The 26249-nt window shown below is 37.0% G+C and overlaps 1 protein-coding gene across 3 annotated transcripts in view; it reads right to left on the reverse strand.

Annotated features, from left to right (window-relative positions):
• The window catches only part of LOC110454025 (calcitonin gene-related peptide type 1 receptor-like), a 118501-nt gene that overhangs the window by 35513 nt on the left and 56739 nt on the right, over positions 1–26249 (reverse strand). The window contains exons 1-2 of one of the 3 annotated variants that reach the window (XM_021503335.1): positions 20651–20927; positions 7051–7644 (exon numbers count right to left, since the gene is read on the reverse strand). In XM_021503335.1, the coding sequence (XP_021359010.1) occupies positions 7051–7489 (439 nt within the window). In that variant the 5' untranslated portion in view covers positions 7490–7644; positions 20651–20927. Of the gene's footprint in view, positions 1–7050; positions 7645–20646; positions 20928–26249 lie in introns of those variants that run through there. The other 2 variants (XM_021503333.1, XM_021503334.1) reach the window with 2 other exon arrangements.

Below are 26249 nucleotides of genomic sequence, written 5' to 3' on the forward strand. Positions count from 1 at the left end.
CAGTATACTGTATTAAGATAAAGAGACAGCTGCAATAATAAATATCCAAATGTATCAATGTACTTCATCTTTGTTCATTTTTCTTCTGCCGTTCAAATTTCGTTCAATTAAATAAAAAAGTTCATAATACTACATTTGCATTTTATTCATAGGATACACTCTTCCCTATCCTTTATCAGACATAGGGAAGTCTTCCTAAGGGACACACAAGGATAAAGGTCCCCTTACACCATTGATACCCAACTACAACGACCCAGTAAAATCCTAATGGCGGAGAAGTGGCTAGTTAAATTCGACCTTTTGAGAACGGGGAAGTGTTCCTTATATCAAACTGTGAAGAAAACTACATCATAGATACTACGTTTGTTTAACATTTTCAGCACCATGGATGACCATAGACACATGGGAACGGTATCGGGTAATATTTACATTTCTACTGACTTTTACTCGATATCTACCAAGGAGAACGAGGATTCTTTCTTAATGAACTTGCCAGTAAGCGTATGAATACGCCAGAAAAACAGTGCGGAATATGGTGTTATTTACAGATTATCTTCATTTGGTTTAAAAGAAGTCCAGATTGATTAAACATTTATTTATGTGTTTTGTTACGTTGTAATCTATACCAATCAGCTATGTATATAACATAACCAGAACGACGTTACATACTGAATGATGATGTGACATTCGCTGGCATCCCCCGTGGCATAGACGTGCAAAAGTCCAAAATTTTCGAAATCATCAAATGTTATCAAAATCGTGCTGAATTTTGATATACGGACTGAATCCTATGGTGCTGAGTTTTCTTTTAGTGTAAACCTCAATATGACTTAAGACAAATTTCGCAGTTAATGAAACCTGACACAAGCTCCATTTAGGTTTATACCAAAAAACACCTGAACACATCAGGATTATATCCTTAAATTACCGAAATGTGTGCGTAAATGTATCTAAACAAGAAAGTGTTCTATCACTGTATATAATATCACGCAAATAAAGGCGAACCTTTAAACACAACTTATGTATTTTTCATAGAATACTGATTTAAGGGATGGAATGTGTGGACTCTTGGTGACGCAAACAACCTCTAAGCTAGAGTCTGTGCATCCAGCAAAATAAGGAGGTTGGAAATTACCTCTTTTATACAAATTTTATACCTGATTGCCTCATCTAGTCACGGGGAATACATCAGATTACCCCGTTATTGCTGATGGCTACTGTATAGTTAATGTCAAACTAAAAACAGACCGAGCGTACTTAATATTTATCGATTTATGACCAATTCAATTGATTTCCAATACTGTCAATGGTTGGTAAAACCTAACAGTGCCAATGCACAATGTCCTTTTTTGTGTTTGAAATTAGTTTATGCTGACAATACATAATGCTTATATGTGAGCTGATATACTCGTAGCAATTTACATTGGCAATCGACAGCAATCCAAAGGACATCTAGGCTGGTTTGTTTTATTATACTCTCCAACTATTTCCGGAATTCTGACGAATTTTCACCGGACCTCACAGTGGTATAGATTATATGGAGAACTGGTCACTCTTAGACGGATTACTATTGATAGTCCAGGACCTCTTGTATATTTTGGTCAAAGCCTCAATCAAAAATGTCAATAGACTGACCCTTGCTTACATCCAGGTCACGTCTGAGCCCCGGTCAGTCATTAGCCTAAAGCACACAGACCACGACTGATGTAGTATACAACGTAGTTGTCTGTTTACAGAGAGTACGCCAAATTGATTTCCTTATCATTTCGTTAACGATTAAAGTAAGTCCAACCATACGGACGATAAAATATTAAACATAACGTGTATTGTACGCGTATGTGCGAAACCGAATGTTCAAGGGGCAACAAAGGACCAACACTTTTAGTACAAGATTCTCTCATCAAATGAATAATTCAGAGATTGTCTATCGAACATCCGGCCGGGAAAAGAAATCATCGTTTTCTCTTTTTAAGCCGATGAAGCAAATGAATGAAGATATTTTATTAATGTTAGTATTTAGCGTGAAAACTTCTACCAAATAGTTTCCTCATTAAGAACCAGTGGACGCCTCTGGCTAAGAATCCACGAGAGAGTTGTTCTCGAATTATGTCCGTGATTACTATACGTTTTGGTGACATTAACTATCGCTATGTCACTAGATAGCCGTGTATTTTAGGGACATCGATATCGATTTGAAGAGTCTAGTAGTGTTATAAAACGAACTGACGGCGCATTGTATGAAATTAATCCTTGAATTATTTTTTATTCTTTAAACTAAGAATGTCCCGAGTAAATACGATTAAAAAAATTAAGATTTCTACATGATGAATTACAAAATTGACAAATGCGTTATTGTTTCCCTTCCACAGATTGTCATTTTGCATTCTTAGATTTCCATAGTTTGAGTTTTATTGTGTTATTTTTATATATATGAAGAAGTGTTTATTCTGTTTAAATTTTTCATATGATTATAATGCTCGCAAAATTAACCAAAGTCGTACAGGTGCCCGATGTACGTAGCTGACACCCACACGGGTAATTGTACCTTTAACATCTGATTATAGACACAGTATGCTAAACATGTATTTCGCTGCATCATACAGCTTTCTCGTCCGTGTAGGACCCATCGGTGATGCTAGAGGTCAAACAGTAGGAAGTTCAGTATCAGTAACAATTAAGGTTTTCACATGTCACCTTAAGTCATTGGTGTCCTCACAAAATATCATGTCAGACAATAAAAAGAACAGTGTCCAAACAGCAGTTAAGGTCATATATTCATAACTACGTCATGCACAGGAGACGACTCCACTAATGGACAGACACTTATAGCATACCCTGGATAAGAATTCATAAATGATTTAACCTTGATTAACCATCCGATTAAATTGTATGCATGCTATAAATGTGACAAAATAAACTGGATAATTGAATAAATTTACTTTATAAACCACCATAAAAAACGTTATTTCGACCACCCAGTCGGTCACATTATTCCTTTGTGGACTGAATAGAGGTAGTTAATGTCATTAGATATACCACCGCAAAGAGGGTAGTTAAACAAATAAATAAACTCTAAATAATATCTTCTTTTTATTTATATATTTATTTAAAATGGGACAGCAGATCGATGTTGGCCTTTTTATAGTGGCCTTAAAAGCGATTGTTTGATTATTAAGGGCTTAATATCCTACAAACAGCTGAAGGTAATTTAAGGACGCGCCTCCGTGTGTGTTGTGTATGCGTGCATGAGTGTATGTGTGACGGAGGCAGGTTGTGTTGGTGTATTTGTCTCCTTGTGATAACGCAGACCTGATGCCGACGTGATAGTGCTATCTCACTGAAACTCCATGCCGAAGGCACACAGCACAGCATTTCATACGGACACATTATACTGACAACGGGTAAACTAGTTGTTGCCATTACCCTAAACGCTTAACGTGAAGCAGGTAATAACAAATAAATTTTTAAGGAATTTGGTATGTTCCCGCCTAGAGACAGAACCTATTGCCTTCCCCGCCTGGCCGAACGCTCAACACTAAAGCCAAAAGTCAGGTATTGCCTAGCACGGCACTAGGAAGTAAAAATTAGATGGGAGCAGACAGAATTATAAAGATCCCAATTACTGTGATGGGTGCATCACAGTAAGTTTGCTTTTTTCTCTTCAAGTACAGGACACCAAATCCAATCCCCAATTCTACAGGGGGTTCCCGCATTTGCCGCCTCCTACGATCATGCATTCGGTAACATTCCTTTCCCGACCCCAACCTGCTGAGTTTGGCATTAAAGGAGAAAACACTCGATTCTGCATCTGGTCCAATGTTATCCAATCGCCTTACACAAACCAATCACAATATAATACACATGTAGATATATGCATTTACATGTATTAAATCTTTCATTACCATATGTCATTACCATCGTTCATCTTTACCTGTTTCAGCCAAAGTTCAAGTATTACGAAGTACATATGTCAAAACTCCTTGCTGTTTTATTATGCAGGTGTGCATTTTCTTTAGTCGTAAAATTGTCATTAAAATAGATCATTAACCATTTCTTTTGCAATAATATAAGTGGTTGTTAATTTATTTCTGTACAAATAAAATCGTTTTTTTTTCTTCAACCAAGTTACTCAACTTCCCACTAACAAAAAGAATTAACGTCAAAATCTGTCATGCTCTTGAACATATGAAATAATTTTATGCTGTTTTGGTGACTTTTATAAAACTTGTTATTGTGTTTGGCATACCTGTCTCAGATGGAATCATAACAATGTTTGTATGTTTTTGTTGTGGCATCGCATCATTTGCTGTTTCTATAATACAAAAAATCTCCTTCCTCAAGGCTCCGTTCTTGGTATTTTGCCAAAATCTTATCTGAAATGTTCATTTGTTTTTGTGACATTCCTATAATCTTTTATAAGGTTTGGCATATCATTTGAGGCTAATTGTTGAACCTTATGGCAAAAGGATTACTTGTGGTATCGCCTATAGCTGCTTTTTGTTTAATGCCTGTACCACAAGGCTCCATTTTTGGTTTTCTGTAATAATTTGTAAAGCTTTTCTTATTATGAGAGATGCTACCTTTTTCGTCAAAATATCAAACCCAACAAAGAGTCGTAAATGATCATCTTGGGGAAAAACAACCACTTGCTTTGAAAGATTTAATCCTTAAAATATAAAATAAAAATTTGCTAATCAAAGTCTTTAGTTATGAACTTAACAATACAATATGGACAGACTTTTTCAACCACCATAAACAGGAGGGTATCACTCCTGGTGCAGATTGTAAATTTAATAGGTGTATCGGACGTATCTGTTCTAAAGCAACTAAACAACAAAAACCATTCCACAACTAAACTGCATACTATATGGAAACCCACTATACAAAAATATTAAAAACCTTTATTTTACCAAACTTTGAATAAGGACCATGGAGGGAATTTTATTTTTTTTTTTTTTTTTACAAAATACATAAAGGAACAGAATAGTCTCCTATCTATGTAACCAACTCCATCCACGATAGAAATTAAGGACTATCTAATGATAATCTAAGAAATACACTGTACAGTTAATCATACATTTCCACTTAATCATAGCATAACTTAAATGTCTCTTTTCAATTCTGCCATTAGTAGAAAATGATTTCCTGTTATGAATTCTCCAAAAGTAATCTTAAAGAACGCTATGTTATTTCTCCACTACCGCGCCACTAGCACACTGGATATTATACAATGTACACTAAACATGGTCCCGACAAAGACCCGGATCTAAAACGTCATATTTTGACTACTGATGGCCAATTAACAACACAAGGTTTCTAAAGATTGATGAAGATTATTGACAAGTTTGATGGTCTCCCTGCGGATCTCGCACGGGAATATGTTATTTCTTTGTGTGGTATGAAGGTCGATGTCTGTGATTTTTCTCATTAAAGAGCCCTGTGGTTTTGTTGGCATTACATGCGTTGTCGATGTGAGAACGGGACGTTACTTGGATTCGACTTAGATTTACATGGCGGGTGTCATCGGAGAACTCTTACCCTTCCGGAACACCTAGTCTTATTCTTCTTGCACGTTTGCAAGGGTCTCCATGTACATATATCGTTTGTTCAAATTTTGCCTCAGTTTTATCGGTTTCATTTCGAATGATAGTTTAGCAGACACTGCGGGTTTCTTGGTTGTTTTTTGTCTATAATTAGAAGAATACAGAACAGGCATGAGGCGGAAGGGTTTTTTCAGTGGTGACACTTTACCTTTTGACCGTGTCACATAATTTAAGCGAGTTCCAAAAAATCTGAGCATAAAAACCATAGTTAAGAGTAAGAACGGCTATAGGAATACGGATGAAGATAATAAAAGCCAGGGCAATGCGTGCAGACTACATGTTTAGATCATGCCAAATAAGGCCAAGAAAAAGAGACCCACCAGACCACTGAAACTAGACCGAAGACACCAGACATTGTTTTAGTGCATACGATAATTCTTTTTCATAATTATTTTAATGCATTTGACGTCAACTTGTTTGCTCGCTTCAATAAGATAAGAGATGTGTATTTGTTTCCATAACTTATCGGTCCAGTAAATAAAGAGGTTGACAAATAATCCTGCGTAACATTATTTATACTGTGAAATATGCAATCTGTGGTAAAATGACAAATAGCTTTGAAATACAGCACAGAATATAGACTCATATTGCCATAGTCCCCAGCGTCATAACAAAAGAAGGATGATATGGATACTTTAAAGAAATGGGTATATGAAATGAGTTCACAATGTCACAACAAATATTTATAAAAAGGCCAAGTAAACAGCTCTTTATTATTTTTAAACATTAATTTCTATAATAATTCAACTAGGTAAATATTCAATTTTAGAGCGGTCGGGGAGCAAGCTTTAAAAATTCCTTCCAAAACAAATATTGAAACGTACTACACTTTATCGAGCTTAATTGGAAGTAAAGTTAAGGGGAGATTGTTAGAAAGTATTTCAGAGCACTGTCAATGGACACTGATGCATTGGTTGCAGTACGGGTTGCAACGCATTTGAAGCGGATATTCCGTTCCGTGTTCCGTTTTATATCTATTTACACAGATTGGTAACCGCGGATTAGTAAGCAATGCATGCTTTCTGTATGCTAACTCTACAGACATCGAGGTCGTTTATTTATCATTCCTTTGACAGTTTATATATAGTCGCCCATCATAATCTGCTGTGTAATTTTGAAGTATTTAAATTTAAGAATTCGAGATATTCCTCGTATTTGTTTCAATGTCAAAAAAGTATTGACTGTTTGGCGGAAAACTACAGCATTATTTGAAAATGTTCATCACTATGTTAAACTCGCACCTGTCGGCTCCATACATCACACTCTTCCTCTCTCGTGCGGATCTTATATAAATTTTCTAATACACGCCTCCTTGGTGCGAACACATGCTTAAAGTGCAGCAGTATAGATAACATTGCTCATAATATGGCATGGTCAATTACGTTAGCGTCTGATACTGAATGAAACACTTAAATCAATGGTAAAGAAAAGGTTTTTAACAACTTACCATACGGAACTGAGTGTTCCACATAAGCTGGGCAATCCAAATAGGCTCTACCTCCCGCTCTTGTATCGTCAAAACATCCAAATCCGTCCCACGTTCGGGGACAATACCCCGACTTTGGTGACGTAGAACCCATATTCATTTGTCGTTCACAACACTTTACTGCTGCGTCACAACATGTTTTCCACCATTCACATTTCTCCTCGTCCATTGTACTACAAATGCTGTTTATCGATGACGCGTTCCTCATGTCGGGAATCACAAGAGTTCCAGGTTCGAGTCCGGACTCTGGACCTGCCAGGAACGCAAATCCTTCTGGTTCCGAGATAGGCACTTTGAAGAATTTGGCGTCCATTTTCATAATGTAATTATAACACAATGTACAAGACAATAATTTGAATACACCAAGGGTGTGGTTACCACTGCTCTCGCGACAAAACATGCTGCTAGAACAAATATACAGATTGGAATTTAGAAGCTGTTCTCCTCAAGACAGTACTCCGCTTGTATCTCAGTATACCGTAGACGTGTGATGGCTCAGCAGTGGGTTTATTTTATGGATGTTGTATGTCCCCGAGGTAGTACTACACACATCATCTGTAACATAAACAAAATACCTGATATTAAGGATAATTTCAATCCAACGGAATCACGTCTTATGGCGTTTCAAAAACAAAACAGCAACAAAACAAATCCTTTTTTTTTTTACAATCCAGTACACTTTTAATGCGACACTTTCTTGAAATAATATATTTTTAAACAGACAAGGTACTGCTAACGTGGCTGCGATAAGTCATTGCTTATTATGGAAATAACGAACGAGCCTTTGCGTACATAACGGCAAACATTACAGTTGTATAGATATCTAGTATTCATCTGACCTTAGTGACAACAGGAAACAATCCAGACGCAGAAACATAGTGACTATATATCATTTGGAAGTGTAATCGAGACATTAGCAGATTTAACTTTACAGACGATGTATAAATGCCGGTTTAACGTCATGCCTGTTTCTACAGCACAGGTGTTGCTCTTACCACTGCTCTTGTGTCTGAGTGCACTGACTGCACAAATGCTGAGTGATCCATTAACCGCTGCATGTGCAATGGGTTTGTCTTGTAACTAGGGCAACGCTTTGACCATGACCGACCTTTACATATCTCCGCAATATTACAGATAAACTAGGGAGAGGAGCGTATGACGAGCCATCATTAAAGGGGGATTTTCCAAAATGGCCTTAACCTTATCACAACAAAAACAACCATGAAAAATCGTACGGTTTGGTATACAAGAATTATAGAATGAAAAATTCTGTATTTTACATTAAAGTTTCTCCAAATGGTTCGATTATGCTCACATTATGGACAATAAATATATGTTTTTTAGCATCACATGAAAGAAAATGTTCCTTCCTATGTATAATGATGAAAGAATATATTTTTTCAGAAAAATATTTTCAGGCTGATATTCCTTTTTTCGACCTCAATGCTGTAATTTAGTTCATCAATCATCTAAGTTATTAGTAGAGTGATTCAAAGTAATAACTCTAGATGTATAAGGAATTGAAGAATGTTAATACAGCAGCATGAATCTCGTAGCACTTCTGAAACGAAAGTGATGAGGGGGCAGGCTCCTTTGTAATTTAAAAATAGCTAGAAATAGTCTTATTCAAGGAAAACTTGTAGATCACGTATTTTATAAAGTTATATAAGGCATCTCATATTACATATACAATATATAATACATTAGATATCGTGTAAAGTATGTAAGATATATCAAACAGTGTATGAGATGCCTGATAACTACACATCATATATGGTAATAAGACATATAATATCTAATACATAAGCAAGGTAACTACTACATATCACACTGCGGAAGTCCTTTAACGTTTATGTGATCGCTTTTCTTAAATATATTGTATTATTTGGTTAGATTACTTAAACACTTATCAAAATCTACTTTCTGAAATTTATCAAGTAAGAGTAGTACTACATGTATGTTATGGCTTGTCACCTCCGATGTTTTAATAATATACCAGTGATTCTTGTAAGCCACTATCCCAGTGTGTTTCCATGCAGAGGTGTAGTTTTATTCGCAAACCAGGTTAATTCTAAAGTCTATACAAGGATTGACCGGATTCTTCTTCCTTCAGGCGGTAATGAGTTGTGACTAAGAAAAGGGAAACCCTGTCAAGCCAAACACATGACACTTACACAGCTAAAAGGGAGAAAATTCTTGTTAACACTCTAGGTCATCTGTAACACTTTATGTTGTCCTTATCTAACATAAGGACACTGAGGAACTGATTTTTTCTTGTTTTATCTCACTGTTTTAATCGTGAGATAACCAGTGGCTAGAATCCATATATAAACAGTGAATGCGTCACAGGATGTAAAACGTGCGCTTATCACGTGCACCCGTGGTCATCACGAGCGTGTCATTACAGACATTAGTAAAAAGTCCTATCGCAATCATTGATACATCTGGTTCACTTCAACCGGTTCAAAGTCAATTAGATTTTCTACATAAAACTAAAATACATATCTCTTTATACAACAACAGAGAATTCACTTCTATCTATGATGAGACACTCCAAGCATACATGGCGTTGACGCAGGAAAGGTCCGGGATTCATGCTTTGTGATATCGATAGAAACAGTATTTTCGATATGCTGGATTTCTATCGTAAATTCTGTTAAAATTTGCATTCTTTGATGTTATAGGGCGTATAAAGCAGGAACAATGAATTGAAACAAACAACCATTTACTTCTTGTCATTGTTTGAATCATACTGCGATTACTGTTATATTATTTCAACTAATACACACGTAATACATACATACGTGTCAACCTATGACAAAGGTACAGATATAACAGATTTTTTTAATTGTTTTTTTTTATAAATAAAACTTTTGAAGATAAACTATAAAAGCAAGTAATTGATTAGTTGAAGGACATGTGATTAAATGAGTATTTATATAGCCAAACAGCGACACTTTGGAACGGTCGGTATTTGTTCGATAAACGAGCCAACGGAATAAACAGGATACAGACAACAGTGAGGAGATGCTACAGACAACATGGTGATATTCCTGATTACTGGAAGTTCCAAAATAAACAAAACAACAGATAGTAATCAATATTTCTCCACAAATCGCAACAACTTCGATTTTGCAATCGTCTTCTATTACGAGGGATTATCAATATAATACAATTGACTTCGATAAAATGCCGATTGTTTTATCTGCCATCTCGATTACCGCCTATATATTTCAATGAACTCTTTTCCTTTAATCTTAACAATCTTTCACATGTTTTCCTTGTTTTTAGTTCAAACATATTTATTTTCCGAAATCATTGACAATGGATTGGGGAGACGTTATAGATGCATTATGAACACTCTCTCCTCTGATATGCACATAAAACAAACATTGACATAACTAGACTGAATTTACGTTCATGAAAATATTAAAAGGAAACAAGAAAAAGCAGCAACAAAGAGATTTTAAAAAGGCAAATAAAACTTACTGCTGGAATTTACATAGTTTTTGCACATTTCGAAATACTGTCGTTTCCTATCAGTAGTTGTAAGCTGACGCATTTGCTTACCAGACAATCCTTAAGCTTTTTATTCAATAATGAGTCAAAAGGCCTTACATAACTGTATGTCACAGAAACCCAAACATGCGTGCTTCCTTTCATCCAAAGCTAAATAAAATAAATACAACGATAACATTCTAAGAGTTCGTATGAAGCCGACTGATGATCCAACGTAAACCAGACGAGTGCGCGTACACATGAAGTTTTATATAAACCTCGTTATGAATATGCTCAAAAACTACTCCTCCCTAAACCTCCCCGCAGTAGAGAGCAAAGCTTTAGGTCGATAGTTAGACAGAAAGTAACTATCACCGTTTACAAGCTTGATCTTACACGTTGTTTATCAATTGATTCGTTTAAAAGAGTATCATCTGCAGATATCATACAGTGCATTTAACATTTAGTTGCTTACATCGTCGATTTCAGAAGCTCTACATTATTTCAAAACTTGAAAAACATCACACATTTCCTTAGCAGTTGAACGTTTTTTTCGATCCTTTTCCAGTAAGACATAGGGTAAGAACGGGGATATTGACCCGTAAAACCAACGGATATTTGTAAAAATGTTTAGACACGCAACAACTTTGAAATCCCAGAAGTTATGTTCACTAATGTTCCCTGTAGTCCTGGAATATATCATGATATAATTGAAGGCACGCGGCTAGTTATTTGAGCTTAAGTGAGCACAATCTCTGTATATTCCAGGACGGACAAGCATGTTTCTGTATCTCTCTATATTGTTTTTATTTAGCGCTGAGATCTAGTCTATCAATATCTATGCTTAGGGTCTACTCAAAGATCAGTACACTTCATGCAGTTCATCACGAAATCGTATTTGCATTCTTCGTTCAGAAAAAAGACATCAAAGTTGCGGAGTGGCTGAGCAATCACTTTTTTTGGAGGTTCTTCTGGTATCACAAATCCTCTTTATATTTTCCCTTGACAAAAGGTGGCAGTATAACACAGTTTTAATGTCCATCGCAAAAATGTAATGTGGTATTCACTGTTCATGTAATCGCCTGTATGCTACTAGAACCACTGGAGGCTTAAACTGCGTGTAAAGGGAAACTCCTACTGGTTACGTGTACGCACTACAAGAACACAGTGACTTTATACAATTTGTTGTCACGTAATTAAAAACGGTCTATAACAGATTTTACTCGTTTGGTTCTAATGTCAGCAGCTTTACAAATATCAATATCAATAGTACTGATTAACGTTGATATCAACAGCTTTACAAGTGTCAAATATCAATAGTACTGTTTAACGTTAATGTCAACAGCTTTACATGTGTCAAATATCAATATCAATATCAATAGTACTGATTAACGTTACTGTCAACAGCTTTACAAGTGTCAAATATCAATATAAATAGTACTGATTAACGTTACTGTCAACAGCTTTACAGGTGTCAAATATCAATATCACTGATTAACGTTACTGTCAACAGCTTTACAAGTGTCAAATATCAATATCAATATCAATATCACTGATAAACGTTAATGACAACAGCTTTACAAGTGTCAAATATCAAAATCAATATCAATAGTACTGATTAACGTTAATGTCAACAGCTTTACAGGTGTCAAATATCAATATCAATATCACTGATTAACGTTAATGTCAACAGCTTTACAAGTGTCAAATATCAATATCAATATCACTGACTAACGTGACTGTCTACAGCTTTACAGGTGTCAAATATCAATATCAATATCACTGATTAACGTTAATGTCAACAGCTTTACAAGTGTCAAATATCAATATCAATATCACTGATTAACGTTAATGTCAACAGCTTTACAATTGTCAAATATCTATATCACTGATTAACGTTACTGTCAACAGCTTTACAAGTGTCAAATATCAATATCAATATCACTGATTAACGTTAATGTCAACAGCTTTACAATTGTCAAATATCTATATCACTGATTAACGTTACTGTCAACAGCTTTACAAGTGTCAAATATCAATATAAATAGTACTGATAAACGCTAATGTCAACAGCTTTACAAGTGTCAAATATCAATATCACTGATTAACGTTACTGTCAACAGCTTTACAAGTGTCAAATATCAATATCAATATAAATATCACTGATTAACGTGACTGTCTACAGCTTTACAGGGGTCAAATATCAATATCAATATCAATAGTACTGATTAACGTTAATGTCAACAGCTTTACATGTGTCAAACATCAATATCACTGATTAACGTTACTGTCAACAGCTTTACAAGTGTCAAATATCAATATCAATATCACTGATTAACGTTAATGTCAACAGCTTTACAGGTGTCAAATATCAATATCAATATCACTGATTAACGTTAATGTCAACAGCTTTACAAGTGTCAAATATCAATATCAATATCACTGATTAACGTTAATGTCAACAGCTTTACAGGTGTCAAATATCAATATCAATATCACTGATTAACGTTAATGTCAACAGCTTTACAAGTGTCAAATATCAATATCAATATCACTGATTAACGTTAATGTCAACAGCTTTACAGGTGTCAAATATCAATATCAATATCACTGATTAACGTTAATGTCAACAGCTTTACAAGTGTCAAATATCAATATCAATATCACTGATTAACGTTAATGTCAACAGCTTTACAGGTGTCAAATATCAATATCAATATCACTGATTAACGTTAATGTCAACAGCTTTACAAGTGTCAAATATCAATATCAATATCACTGATTAACGTTAATGTCAACAGCTTTACAGGTGTCAAATATCAATATCAATATCACTGATTAACGTTAATGTCAACAGCTTTACAAGTGTCAAATATCAATATCAATATCACTGATTAACGTTAATGTCAACAGCTTTACAGGTGTCAAATATCAATATCAATATCACTGATTAACGTTAATGTCAACAGCTTTACAAGTGTCAAATATCAATATCAATATCACTGATTAACGTTAATGTCAACAGCTTTACAGGTGTCAAATATCAATATCAATATCACTGATTAACGTTAATGTCAACAGCTTTACAAGTGTCAAATATCAATATCAATATCACTGATTAACGTTAATGTCAACAGCTTTACAGGTGTCAAATATCAATATCAATATCACTGATTAACGTTAATGTCAACAGCTTTACAAGTGTCAAATATCAATATCAATATCACTGATTAACGTTAATGTCAACAGCTTTACAGGTGTCAAATATCAATATCAATATCACTGATTAACGTTAATGTCAACAGCTTTACAAGTGTCAAATATCAATATCAATATCACTGATTAACGTTAATGTCAACAGCTTTACAGGTGTCAAATATCAATATCAATATCACTGATTAACGTTAATGTCAACAGCTTTACAAGTGTCAAATATCAATATCAATATCACTGATTAACGTTAATGTCAACAGCTTTACAGGTGTCAAATATCAATATCAATATCACTGATTAACGTTAATGTCAACAGCTTTACAAGTGTCAAATATCAATATCAATATCACTGATTAACGTTAATGTCAACAGCTTTACAGGTGTCAAATATCAATATCAATATCACTGATTAACGTTAATGTCAACAGCTTTACAAGTGTCAAATATCAATATCAATATCACTGATTAACGTTAATGTCAACAGCTTTACAGGTGTCAAATATCAATATCAATATCACTGATTAACGTTAATGTCAACAGCTTTACAAGTGTCAAATATCAATATCAATATCACTGATTAACGTTAATGTCAACAGCTTTACAGGTGTCAAATATCAATATCAATATCACTGATTAACGTTAATGTCAACAGCTTTACAAGTGTCAAATATCAATATCAATATCACTGATTAACGTTAATGTCAACAGCTTTACAGGTGTCAAATATCAATATCAATATCACTGATTAACGTTAATGTCAACAGCTTTACAAGTGTCAAATATCAATATCAATATCACTGATTAACGTTAATGTCAACAGCTTTACAGGTGTCAAATATCAATATCAATATCACTGATTAACGTTAATGTCAACAGCTTTACAAGTGTCAAATATCAATATCAATATCACTGATTAACGTTAATGTCAACAGCTTTACAGGTGTCAAATATCAATATCAATATCACTGATTAACGTTAATGTCAACAGCTTTACAAGTGTCAAATATCAATATCAATATCACTGATTAACGTTAATGTCAACAGCTTTACAGGTGTCAAATATCAATATCAATATCACTGATTAACGTTAATGTCAACAGCTTTACAAGTGTCAACTATCAATATCAATATCACTGATTAACGCTAATGTCAACAGCTTTACAAGTGTCAACTATCAATATCAATATCACTGATTAACGCTAATGTCAACAGCTTTACAGGAGTCAAATATCAATATCAATAGTACTGATTAACGTTAATGTCAACAGCTTTACAGGTGTCAACTATCAATATCAATATCACTGATTAACGCTAATGTCAACAGCTTTACAAGTGTCAAATATCAAAAGTACTGATTAACGATTATAGTTAAAAATTAAAAATATATCACTACTTACTTTTTCAGGAGAACAAATAAAAGTGTTTTAATTAATTATCCCAATTTTAACGCAAGTGTCAAGGTTACTGTTATAGGTCAATGTTTCCCGTACATTGAATCTACATAACTGGTGTTACTACTATACACAAGGAATACAACATGCCGACTGTATAGCATACCTAACCTCACGGTAAACCTGTCGACCAGTCGCTCTATCCTCAGCCACAGCCGCGTTAAGTGATAATGATAATGAATCAGAACGCTGAATAATATACTCTAATAGCTGGGGGCGATGCATATAAGGATACAAGCCCGTATATTGATATTTCATATATCATTAGATGGGTTCATATTTCACAACGAGTTACATATATATGCAGATATACAGAAGCAGCAAATAAAAACAAAAATCTTCCCTCACTGCCCCGCCCCCTCCTCTATTGAACACCTTAATATCCAATTATTTACACAATAACTCGTCCGCCTACAGTGATAATCAGTGTTAAGGAATGTGGCGGTACCAAGCCCATCACACCTAATTGATGTCCAGTTTTTGCTATACAGTTGTAATAAATTGCTTTCCATGTATAGGCGCTAATAAAATGTTATGATAATGAATCAGAACGCTGAATAATATACATACCGTACAACTGACCGCTAACCGTACAACTGACCGTATAACTGACCGCTAAACGGCCGTCTGTTTAGGCCGACTGCTATAGTCTAATTGCCGAAGCATTGTTTCTATGATGCATTTTTCGCTCGGTATGAAGGCGGAACGAAATTGGCACGAAAAGTCATTTAAATGACTCGAAACCTAATGACAACGATGCATATGAACAGTTTTTGTGAAATACATCCCATTTAAATGAAACGGGCACAAAGTTATAACATATTATCGAATTTAAACACACAAACACAAACCATTATACTGTATTCGTTGACCTATTTATATATGTGATATCATAGCATGACTCTCTCGGTTGGAACAAATACGTGAGGTTTTTTTTTCTTTGCAAGAGAGATCAGGAATAAGGACAAAGTATTCTCCGCACATTCGGCCAAGTTTTGTTTCGGGTTGAATGAGGAAGAAATCAAAACATCACTATCATGTCTTTGACACTAAATGCTTTTGGAATTGATTTGTTGAAAGAGATGTTTAAGTGATCCTGTTGAACATTAAAATGCAAGTAAAAACGCTATGTCTTTTATAATTTGAATTTCACTTTAGTACCATAGCGGATGAGAAAACATAAAATTGCGTGTAACGTATTAAATATCGAGTCGGAAGAGCGAAGTTAACGGATTAATCTTCAAAGTTGTACTTTCGAGTATTTTTTAGGTCAAAGATAGAGTGACAAAAGAGTGGAGCAAAAATGAGATTAACATTGTAAACCTCGTTTGGGTGTCTCGTTTATATTTTAAAACAGCGACAAATTAAATAAGCGGCGTTAATGAGAGTATTAACAGATCGCGATCTAATCCGACAAGGGTGAAATCAGATCAGGTGTAATCCGATCAGGGTGTAAACCGATCAGGTGTAATCAAATCAGGTGTAAACATATCAGGTGTTATCAGATCAGGTGTAATCAGATCAGGTGTTGTCAGATCAGGTGTAATCAGATCAGATGTAATCAGATCAGGTGTAATTAGATCAGAGTGTTATTAGATCAGGTGTTATCAGATCAGGTGTTGTCAGTTTAGGTGTAATCAAATCAGGTGTAAACATATCAGGTGTAATCAGATCAGGTGTAATCAGATCAGGTGTTGTCAGATCAGGTGTAATCAGAGCAGGTGTAATCATATCAGGTATAATCAGATCAGGTGTAATCAAATCAGGTGTAAACATATCAGGTGTAATCAGAGCAGGTGTAATCATATCAGGTGTAATCAGATCAGGTGTAATTAGATCAGGTGTAATCAGATCAGGTGTAATTAGATCAGGGAGCAATCAGATCAGGGTGTTAATATATAAGGTTGTAATCAGATCAGGTCGAGTTCAGATCAGGTGTAATCAGATCAGGTTAATTAAAATCAGGGTGAAATCAGATCAGGAAGTTATCAGATAGGGTGAAATCAGATTAGGGTGAAACCTTGATTTGAGCACGAAATCCATGCTTGAGCATGAGAACGGTTTCACGAATACAGGCCCAGATATAACTGGTTTACGGGCCCAGATATAACTGGTTTACGGGCCCAGATATAACTGGTTTTGAAAATTGTATACTCAGGATATATATTTTACAAATGTACACACTACAGCAAGAGATACTGACTTCTGTGCTGACTTTCCTTACATGTTGGATGTTTTTTGTTACTGTTGACATGTCTACGGGAAGTTTAATGTGTACCTTTCAACATTTCCCTGAATGTCACATCCCACATAAATCAATGAAACGCACATCATGTAGTAACACTTAAAAAAAGTAATTACCGTGAACTTTGAGTTTGAGTTGAACAGCCTTTTTATTCGTAATAAAGAAATGTCTGGAGAGGTATTAACACAACCTTTATCAACTAAACACATCACATCATCAACCAAACACATCACATCATCAAATCCTATACTACGTTTAATTGTTATAGTTATAAGTGATTGACCGCTTTACATGACTCAAATCATTGTTGTTTTCATCATCTGTTATAATTGCTTGTATCAGAAACGGTTTGTATACAACTATGATAGATTTAAAAAACGGTAATTATAGAAACTCATTGGCTGATATGATTTTTAATTAAAATACATACAAAATATGTATGACTTAATTGTGTAATGGGAAACCTCATTAAGTATGTAGGTGTTGGCTGCTATGTATAACATTAGGTGTAAAGACATTATTAGTCCCACTTTATTTCATCTAACGGTCAATAAATGCTAAAGGGCATTCACGTTTTGGACCAAACAGTAGCGAAATAACTGGCGGGGAAATGTCAAGACAAATAAAGGTAGGAACAGGAGTAAAAAAGGAATTGGAAAAACTTCTTTAAAACATGAATGTATGTACAATTCACAAACGCTGTGCTCGGTATTACGTTTATTTTATGTGTTATACAGTGTAATACTTTTATCTTATTGATATGAATGACATATCACAGAGTTGTAAACTGTACCAGGATCATGCGAATTCTCAACGTTGCTACAGGACAAACTCCAAAACTAAAAATCATCCAGGATTTACCTTACTTTGAGAAGTAAAGTCAATACACAGGTATAACCGTACAAGTTAATTGATACAGATAAATAGAGACAGGTACATGTATACGAACATGAATGCTATCTGTTACTTAATCGGATGGGAGATCGGGTGGCGCAGAGGTTAGCGCAGCCGTCTTTCACCCATGCAATAGGGTTCGATTCTTCGATGTGACATGAAAAGGTACAGGGGGAGAAATCCTACCCGATCACTACGGTGTTCCGGGTATCTCTATTACCTTCCAAATTAAAGACCCCGTGCGTTTTACCATCCGGACCAACAACACTAATTGAGATAGGATGATAAACTTAGTTTTATATAATTGTTGTAAAATAGATATTTTTTATCAAATAGAACACGCACACAGCGTGACAGGGAAATGCCGCTTCCACTCAAACGCCACCTTCGTTTTCATTTCGATTTCTCTGGTCGTACTCATGGAAAGCTCAGAAGTTATTTGATAACCGAAATCTGTTTATCTTTCAAAAAGGGAAACATTGCAAAAACCACAGCGGGAGCCGATTTTACGATAATCTGTGGCGAACTGTTTTCTTTACACTTTAAAAAAAATGTCCATAAAGTATCGCCTTGGTGAATGTACAAGATATCGATCTATCGAACTGTCAACAACTAATTGCACCGATAAAGCAATGTCAAATATCCTTAAAAACTTAAAGTGTTTCCCTCATTCCGATCCGACGGCTAGACATCCATTACCGATATATGTATAATTTGACAGTTAAAATGTATACATTGAACGTAGGTTGGTGAATGTGTTAGAACAGCTAAGTTAGGGACATAAACTGGTGGATAGCCGTTTTANTGTATTACAGTGAGTTTCGTTATCGGCAGGGGCCGCTTACAAAAGGGAGTTGTAAAGTTGTGAATTCTCTATGAATTTCTCTATGAAAGACAAAACCCGAAAGACATTTTTGCCATGAAAGTGCATGGCCTTGCTCTCCCAGGGAGATAAAGCCATATATCAATCTATAACGCACAAGGCTATCTACAAATAGGGACAACGACAGCTGATAAACACCCTGCATACCGCAGAGACTGCGCGTGGACTGTTACTGTACAACCCTAAGCCAAGTCAAAATTTCCTCCGATATATAATAACAGAAAGAATCAACAGTATGGAGTTGTCACTGTGTAAAATAGAACCAGGTCACTATCATTGTCAAATGTCCCCCTTTTGACAGGAGCATCCCTATCAAATCCTTCTCTCTTTAACTACGACGACCCCTTTTACACGAAATGGATTCTTAGAGACCAACCTGTTAAACAATTATTGTCTGAGAAAACACCCCTTATTTTAAACACCATCCTTTCCCTTAGAAAATACCGATATTAAACGATCTTATCTCTTGTGGAAAATTGGTTTGGTTTGGTCTGTTCGTGTTTTACGTCCTATTAACAGCTATGTTTTTAAGACGTGCCAGGTTTCGGTTGTGGAGGAAAGGCGGAGTTCCAAGAGAAAAATCACCGACCTATGGTCAGTACCTGGCCACTGTCCTACGTAGGTCTCAAACCCGCGACCCAGTGGTGGAGGGCGTGTGGTAGCAAAATGTAAGACGCCTTAACTACTTGGCCACCGCGGCCTCCTAAACATTAAGAGAACACCCTTTCTTAATTGTCATCTCTTTTAAGTGATAATCCCTATGAATCAACCCCCTCTTTTGATAGATCATCATTTTTCATCCCTATACAAAGTCCTGTACTATACTCCGGTATATCAATAGCGTACTACATTGTTGTAGACCATCTCTCCGAAGAGAACCTCTTGAACCCCTCGTTTTGGTGTTCTCCCAGTATAGGGACTTGGCTGTATTTCTGTATAATATGTTTTTGGAAAGAGATGTTTTGTTTAACTTTTTTATAAATTTCTAATTTGTCTGTAAACGCATTGGTATGATACAGGTACTACTGTCATACGCAGTATATGCTAAGCGCTGTTCCTCGTAACCATCTGGCCAATTACATAATATCCGCTTTAGTGACGTTAAGTGGCCATAAACTACAGCGGTACGGCGGTTACCAATGCATTATTAAACGAAATTATACTGATGATTTATTGGTTATTATTTTCTTATGTAAAATTATGAAGGAAAAAGAAGGTATGATGAAATTAGAAATTATAATGGATAATTAAGTTTTAGAACTGATTAATAACATAAAAGTAATGTATTTTCTGTATTTGATACGTCTACGTTAATTGTACATTCTTTTTTTCTACGTAAACTTAACACTTTACAACAACAGGTCAAAACTTACCTACTCTATAAATATTGATCGATTGCCGGTTTACGTTTCTCGGGAACACAATCCACCAGAATTAATTCCGAAACTAATGCAGAAATTCCGGACACGATCCGTTTTCATCACTAGATACCTCCGTTCGTGCTCCCAGGATACCTCTACACTGCCCCTCCCGATAACATTGACCAGGTATTGAAAACGCCACACAAATCTATCTAAATCCTTTAAGCAAATGGTTTACGAACAGAAGTTTCAATGCGAGCTTCCGACACTCACCGTAACACATGTACACTCACTATAACTCGGCTGTGCTAATGGCTTGTTTAACTCTATGTAAATGACATGTAAATCATATGCTGAAGTGGGCTCGCTAGTGTATATTTCAGTTAAAAGACACACCCTCTCACTGCACTGCCCACTACTGATTTGTTGGTACTCGTCTAACAGTGGTACATACAGAGGCGTCGAGTTTTTCTAGAGATATGTCGTTACACAAGACTTGGGGTATTGGGCTCTGTATATTTTCTTAGCACTGAATAAATGAGTCTCTAGTCATATTTTACGCAATGTGGGAGTTTCTAAAATGCAGACTCAGGATATGGGCCTCTTTAAATCTTCAAGGTTTGGGGTAGGGACTCTCTAAACCAAATTCGTGATAGAGAGTTTTTCCGAACCTGGCCGTACCTGATGTAAAGAACTCTCTAAATCTTCAAACGCGGGGTAGCTAAATCTAAATCTTCTAGATCTGGTGTTGGGGATTCTCAAAATATCTTTTACCTGATGTAAGGGCTGTTCTAATAATTTAGATTCAGGGTTGAGAATTCTCTAATCTAGACTAGGGATAGGGGATTCTCTAATTATTCTTTACCGGGGTAGGGAGTTATCTGTGTAACTGGAAAAAGAATGGTGTGCCTCCACCGGGGATCAAGTGTTTTATAATGTTTGTTACCAGAGAATACATGTGTTTGTGGATAGTGCAAGTGCTTCTAGATGATGCACATGTTGCTGGATTCTGGATAAGAAACACGTTTCTTGATAATGGTATCTACTAGATAAAACACGTGTTACATGGTAATACACGTGTAACAGGATAATACACGTGTTATAGAGTAATACACGTGTAACAGGTTAATACACGTGTTACAGGATAAAACACGTGTTACAGGATAATACACGTGTTACAGAGTAATACACGTGTAACAGGGTAATACACGTGTTACAGGATAATACACGTGTTACAGGGTAATACACGTGTAACAGGATAATACACGTGTTACAGGATAATACACGTGTTATAGAGTAATACACGTGTAACAGGGTAATACACGTGTTACAGGGTAATACACGTGTTACAGGATAATACACGTGTAACAGGATAATACACGTGTAACAGGGTAATACACGTGTAACAGGATAATACACGTGTTACAGGGTAATACACGTGTTACGGGGTAATACACGTGTTACATGATAATACACGTGTTACAGGGTAATACACGTGTAACAGGGTAATACACGTGTTACAGGGTAATACACGTGTTACAGGATAATACACGTGTAACAGGATAATACACGTGTAACAGGGTAATACACGTGTAACAGGATAATACACGTGTTACAGGGTAATACACGTGTTACGGGGTAATACACGTGTTACATGATAATACACGTGTTACAGGGTAATACACGTGTAACAGGGTAATACACGTGTTACAGGGTAATACACGTGTTACAGGATAATACACGTGTAACAGGATAATACACGTGTTACGGGGTAATACACGTGTTACGGGGTAATACACGTGTTACGGGGTAATACACGTGTTACAGGATAATACACGTGTAACAGGGTAATACACGTGTTACAGGGTAAAACACGTGTTACAGGATAATACACGTGTAACAGGATAATACACGTGTTTCTGAATAATGCACGTGTTTTAACACGCTGTATAATGGGTGTTACTGGTTAACGTATGTTACTGGAGGATAGCTTAGTATACGTATTTTGTTTTATCAACCATAAAATCTACCTTAATACTGCGTCAGTTTTAATTATATCATAAACTTGATATTACAGATGTAATTTCTGATTATTATCCTCCCATACGTGTCAGTAACAACGAGATAAAGAGTAGGTCGATAATTACGTTGTGTAGGTCTGAAGTCATTAACAAAGCTATATGTGTAGCTTGATGACAGCGCCATTTGGCTGTTGAAACAATGAATCTCCAACAATACATGTAGATGTCCGGAAGGTTTAAGAATTTTAAAGATTAAAAGATTTTTTTTTACCTGAAATTAACCACGCTTCCATTGTACTTTTACTAACAATATCATTCAGTGCGCATGCTCATTAATAACTTGCACTAAATTGGTATTAAAACTTTCACGTGATGCTGATTATGACTTCAATAAACTTGTCAATGTGACGCTTCATGGTCTGTTTCACGTAACTTTGAATGTAGAATCTAACCAATCTTTCAAACAACTAAAGAAATTGAAGTGATGTAAACACGTGACGAGTGGCTTCAATTTTAAGACGCACAGTTCATACCGATATGTCATTCATAAACATTCACTATTCATAAATCCTTCAGATTCTGGTTTCCTAGATAGCTAGACCAGGTATCTGTCGCTCAACGCATCCTTATTCCAGCTTATTGGTCACTGCTACGTGTTTGTAGATGAACAATTCAAAATTATGGAAAGTTTGAAATAAAACCGTACGTGACGTCATTCGATTGCCACGTCATTGTTTGGTTTCGTGATGATTCGAGAGAAGAACAAAAACATCCATTATACAGCCGACGAATTATTCCCAGATTGAAATTCTAGCGAACAAAGCATTTGAAGAAATCGAAAAAATGGTTATTCGCGAAAATGATTTATTTTACAATGAACAGTATATCTGACAAAATTGATATGTTAACATTTCTATGGTGTTAAACATTTAAAGCGTGGTGAATTGTAAAAAATGTAAGTCATGAAAAACCTGCGTTAATGACAGAATATCACATCTATAAGATCACTTGAGTTTGCCAAACAAATGAGTTTCTCTGTCTCCTGTGGTCGCTGTTACGTGCTGGTTGTCTGTCACCATTGGTCGTTGTTACGTGCTGGTTGTCTGTCCCCTTTGGTCGTTGTTACGTGCTGGTTGTCTGCCTCCTTTGGTAGGTGTTACGTGCTGGTTGTCTGTCTCCTTTGGTCGTTGTTACGTGCTTGTTGTCTGTCACCTTTGGTCGTTGTTACGTGCGGGTTGTCTGTCACCTTTGGTCGTTGTTACGTACTGGTTGTCTATCACCTTTGGTTGTTGTTACGTGCTGGTTGTCTATCACCTTTGGTCGTTGTTACGTGCTTGTTGTCTGTCTCCTTTGGTCGTTGTTAGTGCTGGTTGTCTGTCTCCTTGGGTCGTTGTTAGTGCTGGTTGTCTGTCACCTTTGGTCGTTGTTACGTGCTGGTTGTCTGTCTCCTTGGGTCGTCGGTATGTGCTGGTTGGCTGTCTCCTTTGGTCGTTGTTAGTGCTGGTTGTCTGTCTCCTTGGGTCGTCGGTATGTGCTGGTTGTCTGTCTCCGTTGGTCGTTGTTACGTGCTGGTTGTCTGTCTCCTTTGGTCGTTGTTCCGTGCTGGTTGTCTGTCACCTTTGGTCGTTGAGACGTGCTGGTTGTCTGTCACCTTTGGTCGTTATTATGTGCTGGTTGTCTGTCTCCTTGGGTCGTTGTTACGTGCTGGTTGTCTGTCTCCTTATGTCGTCGTTATGGGCTGGTTGTCTGTCTCCGTTGGTCGTTGTTAAGAGCTGGTTGTCTGTCTCCTTTGGTCATTGTTACGTGCTGGTTGTCTGTCACCTTTGGGCGTTGTTACGTGCTGGTTGTCTGTCTCCTTGTGTCGTCGTTTTGTGCTGGTTGTCTGTCTCCGTTGGTCGTTGTTAAGAGCTGGTTGTCTGTCTCCTTTGGTCATTGTTACGTGCTGGTTGTCTGCCTCCTTTGGTCGTTGTTTCGTGCTGGTTGTCTGTCTCCTTTGGTCGTTGTGACGGGCTGGTTGTCTGTCTCCTTTGGTCGTTGTTACGTGCTGGATGTCTGTCTCCTTTGGTCGTTGTTACGTGCTGGTTTTCTGTCACCTTTGGTCGTTATTATGTGCTGGTTGTCTGTCTCCTTGGGTCGTTGTTAGTGCTGGTTGTCTGTCACCTTTGGTCGTTGTGACGTGCTGGTTTTCTGTCACCTTTGGTCGTTGTTACGTGCTGGGTGTCTGTCAACTTTGGTCGTTGTTACGTGCTGGTTGTCTGTCCCCTTTGGTCGTTGTGACGTGCTGGTTGTCTGTCTCCTTTGGTCGTTGTGACGGGCTGGTTGTCTGTCTCCTTTGGTCGTTCTTAGTGCTGGTTGTCTGTCTCCTTTGGTCGTTGTGACGGGCTGGTTGTCTGTCTCCTTTGGTCGTTGTTACGTTCTGGTTGTCTATCACCTTGGGTCGTCGTTATGTACTGGTTGTCTATCTCCGTTGGTCGTTGTTACGTGCTGGTTGTCTGTCTCGTTTGGTCGTTGTTACGTGCTGGTTGTCTGTCTGCTTTGGTCGTTGTAACGTTCTGGTTGTCTGTCACCTTTGGTCGTTGTTACGTGGTGGTTGTCTGTCACCTTTGGTCGTTGTTACGTGGTGGTTGTCTGTCACCTTTGGTCGTTGTTACGGGCTGGTTGTCTGTCACCTTTGGTCGTTGTTACGGGCTGGTTGTCTGTCACCTTTGGTCGTTGTTACGTGCTGGTTTTCTGTCACCTTTGGTCGTTATTATGTGCTGGTTGTCTGTCTCCTTGGGTCGTTGTTAGTGCTGGTTGTCTGTCTCCTTGGGTCGTTGTTAGTGCTGGTTGTCTGTCTCCTTGGGTCGTTGTTAGTGCTGGTTGTCTGTCTCCTTGGGTCGTTGTTACGGGCTGGTTGTCTGTCTCCTTTGGTCGTTGTTAGTGCTGGTTGTCTGTCTCCTTGGGTCGTTGTTAGTGCTGGGTGTCTGGCACCTTTGGTCGTTGTTACGTGCTGGTTGTCTATCCCCTTTGGTCGTTGTTACGTGCTGGTTGTCTGTCATCTTTGGTCGTTGTTACGTGCTGGTTGTCTGCCTCCCTTGGTCGTTGTTACGTGCTGGTTGTCTGTCTCGTTTGGTCGTTGTTACGTGCTGGTTGTCTGTCACCTTTGGTCGTTCTTAGTGCTGGTTGTCTGTCTCCTTGGGTCGTCGTTATGTACTGGTTGTCTATCTCCGTTGGTCGTTGTTACGTGCTGGTTGTCTGTCTCCTTTGGTCGTTGTTACGTTCTGGTTGTCTGGCACCTTTGGTCGTTGTTACATGCTGGTTGTCTGTCACCTTTGGTCGTTGTTACGTGCTGGTTTTCTGTCAACTTTGTTCGTTGTTACGTGCTGGTTGTCTGTCACCTTTGGTCGTTGTGATGTACTGGTTGTCTATCTCCGTTGGTCGGTGTTACGTGCTGGTTGTCAGTCACCTTTGGTCGTTGATACGTGCTGGTTGTATGTCGCCTTTGGTCGTTTTTATGTGCTAGTTGTCTGTCACCTTCGGTCGTTGTTACGTGTTGGTTGTCTGTCTCCTTGTGTCGTCGTTATGTGCTGGTTGTCTGTCAGCTTTGGTCGTTGT

Source organism: Mizuhopecten yessoensis, unplaced genomic scaffold, assembly GCF_002113885.1.
Source record: "Mizuhopecten yessoensis strain PY_sf001 unplaced genomic scaffold, ASM211388v2 scaffold7635, whole genome shotgun sequence".
Lineage (NCBI taxonomy): Eukaryota > Metazoa > Mollusca > Bivalvia > Pectinida > Pectinidae > Mizuhopecten > Mizuhopecten yessoensis.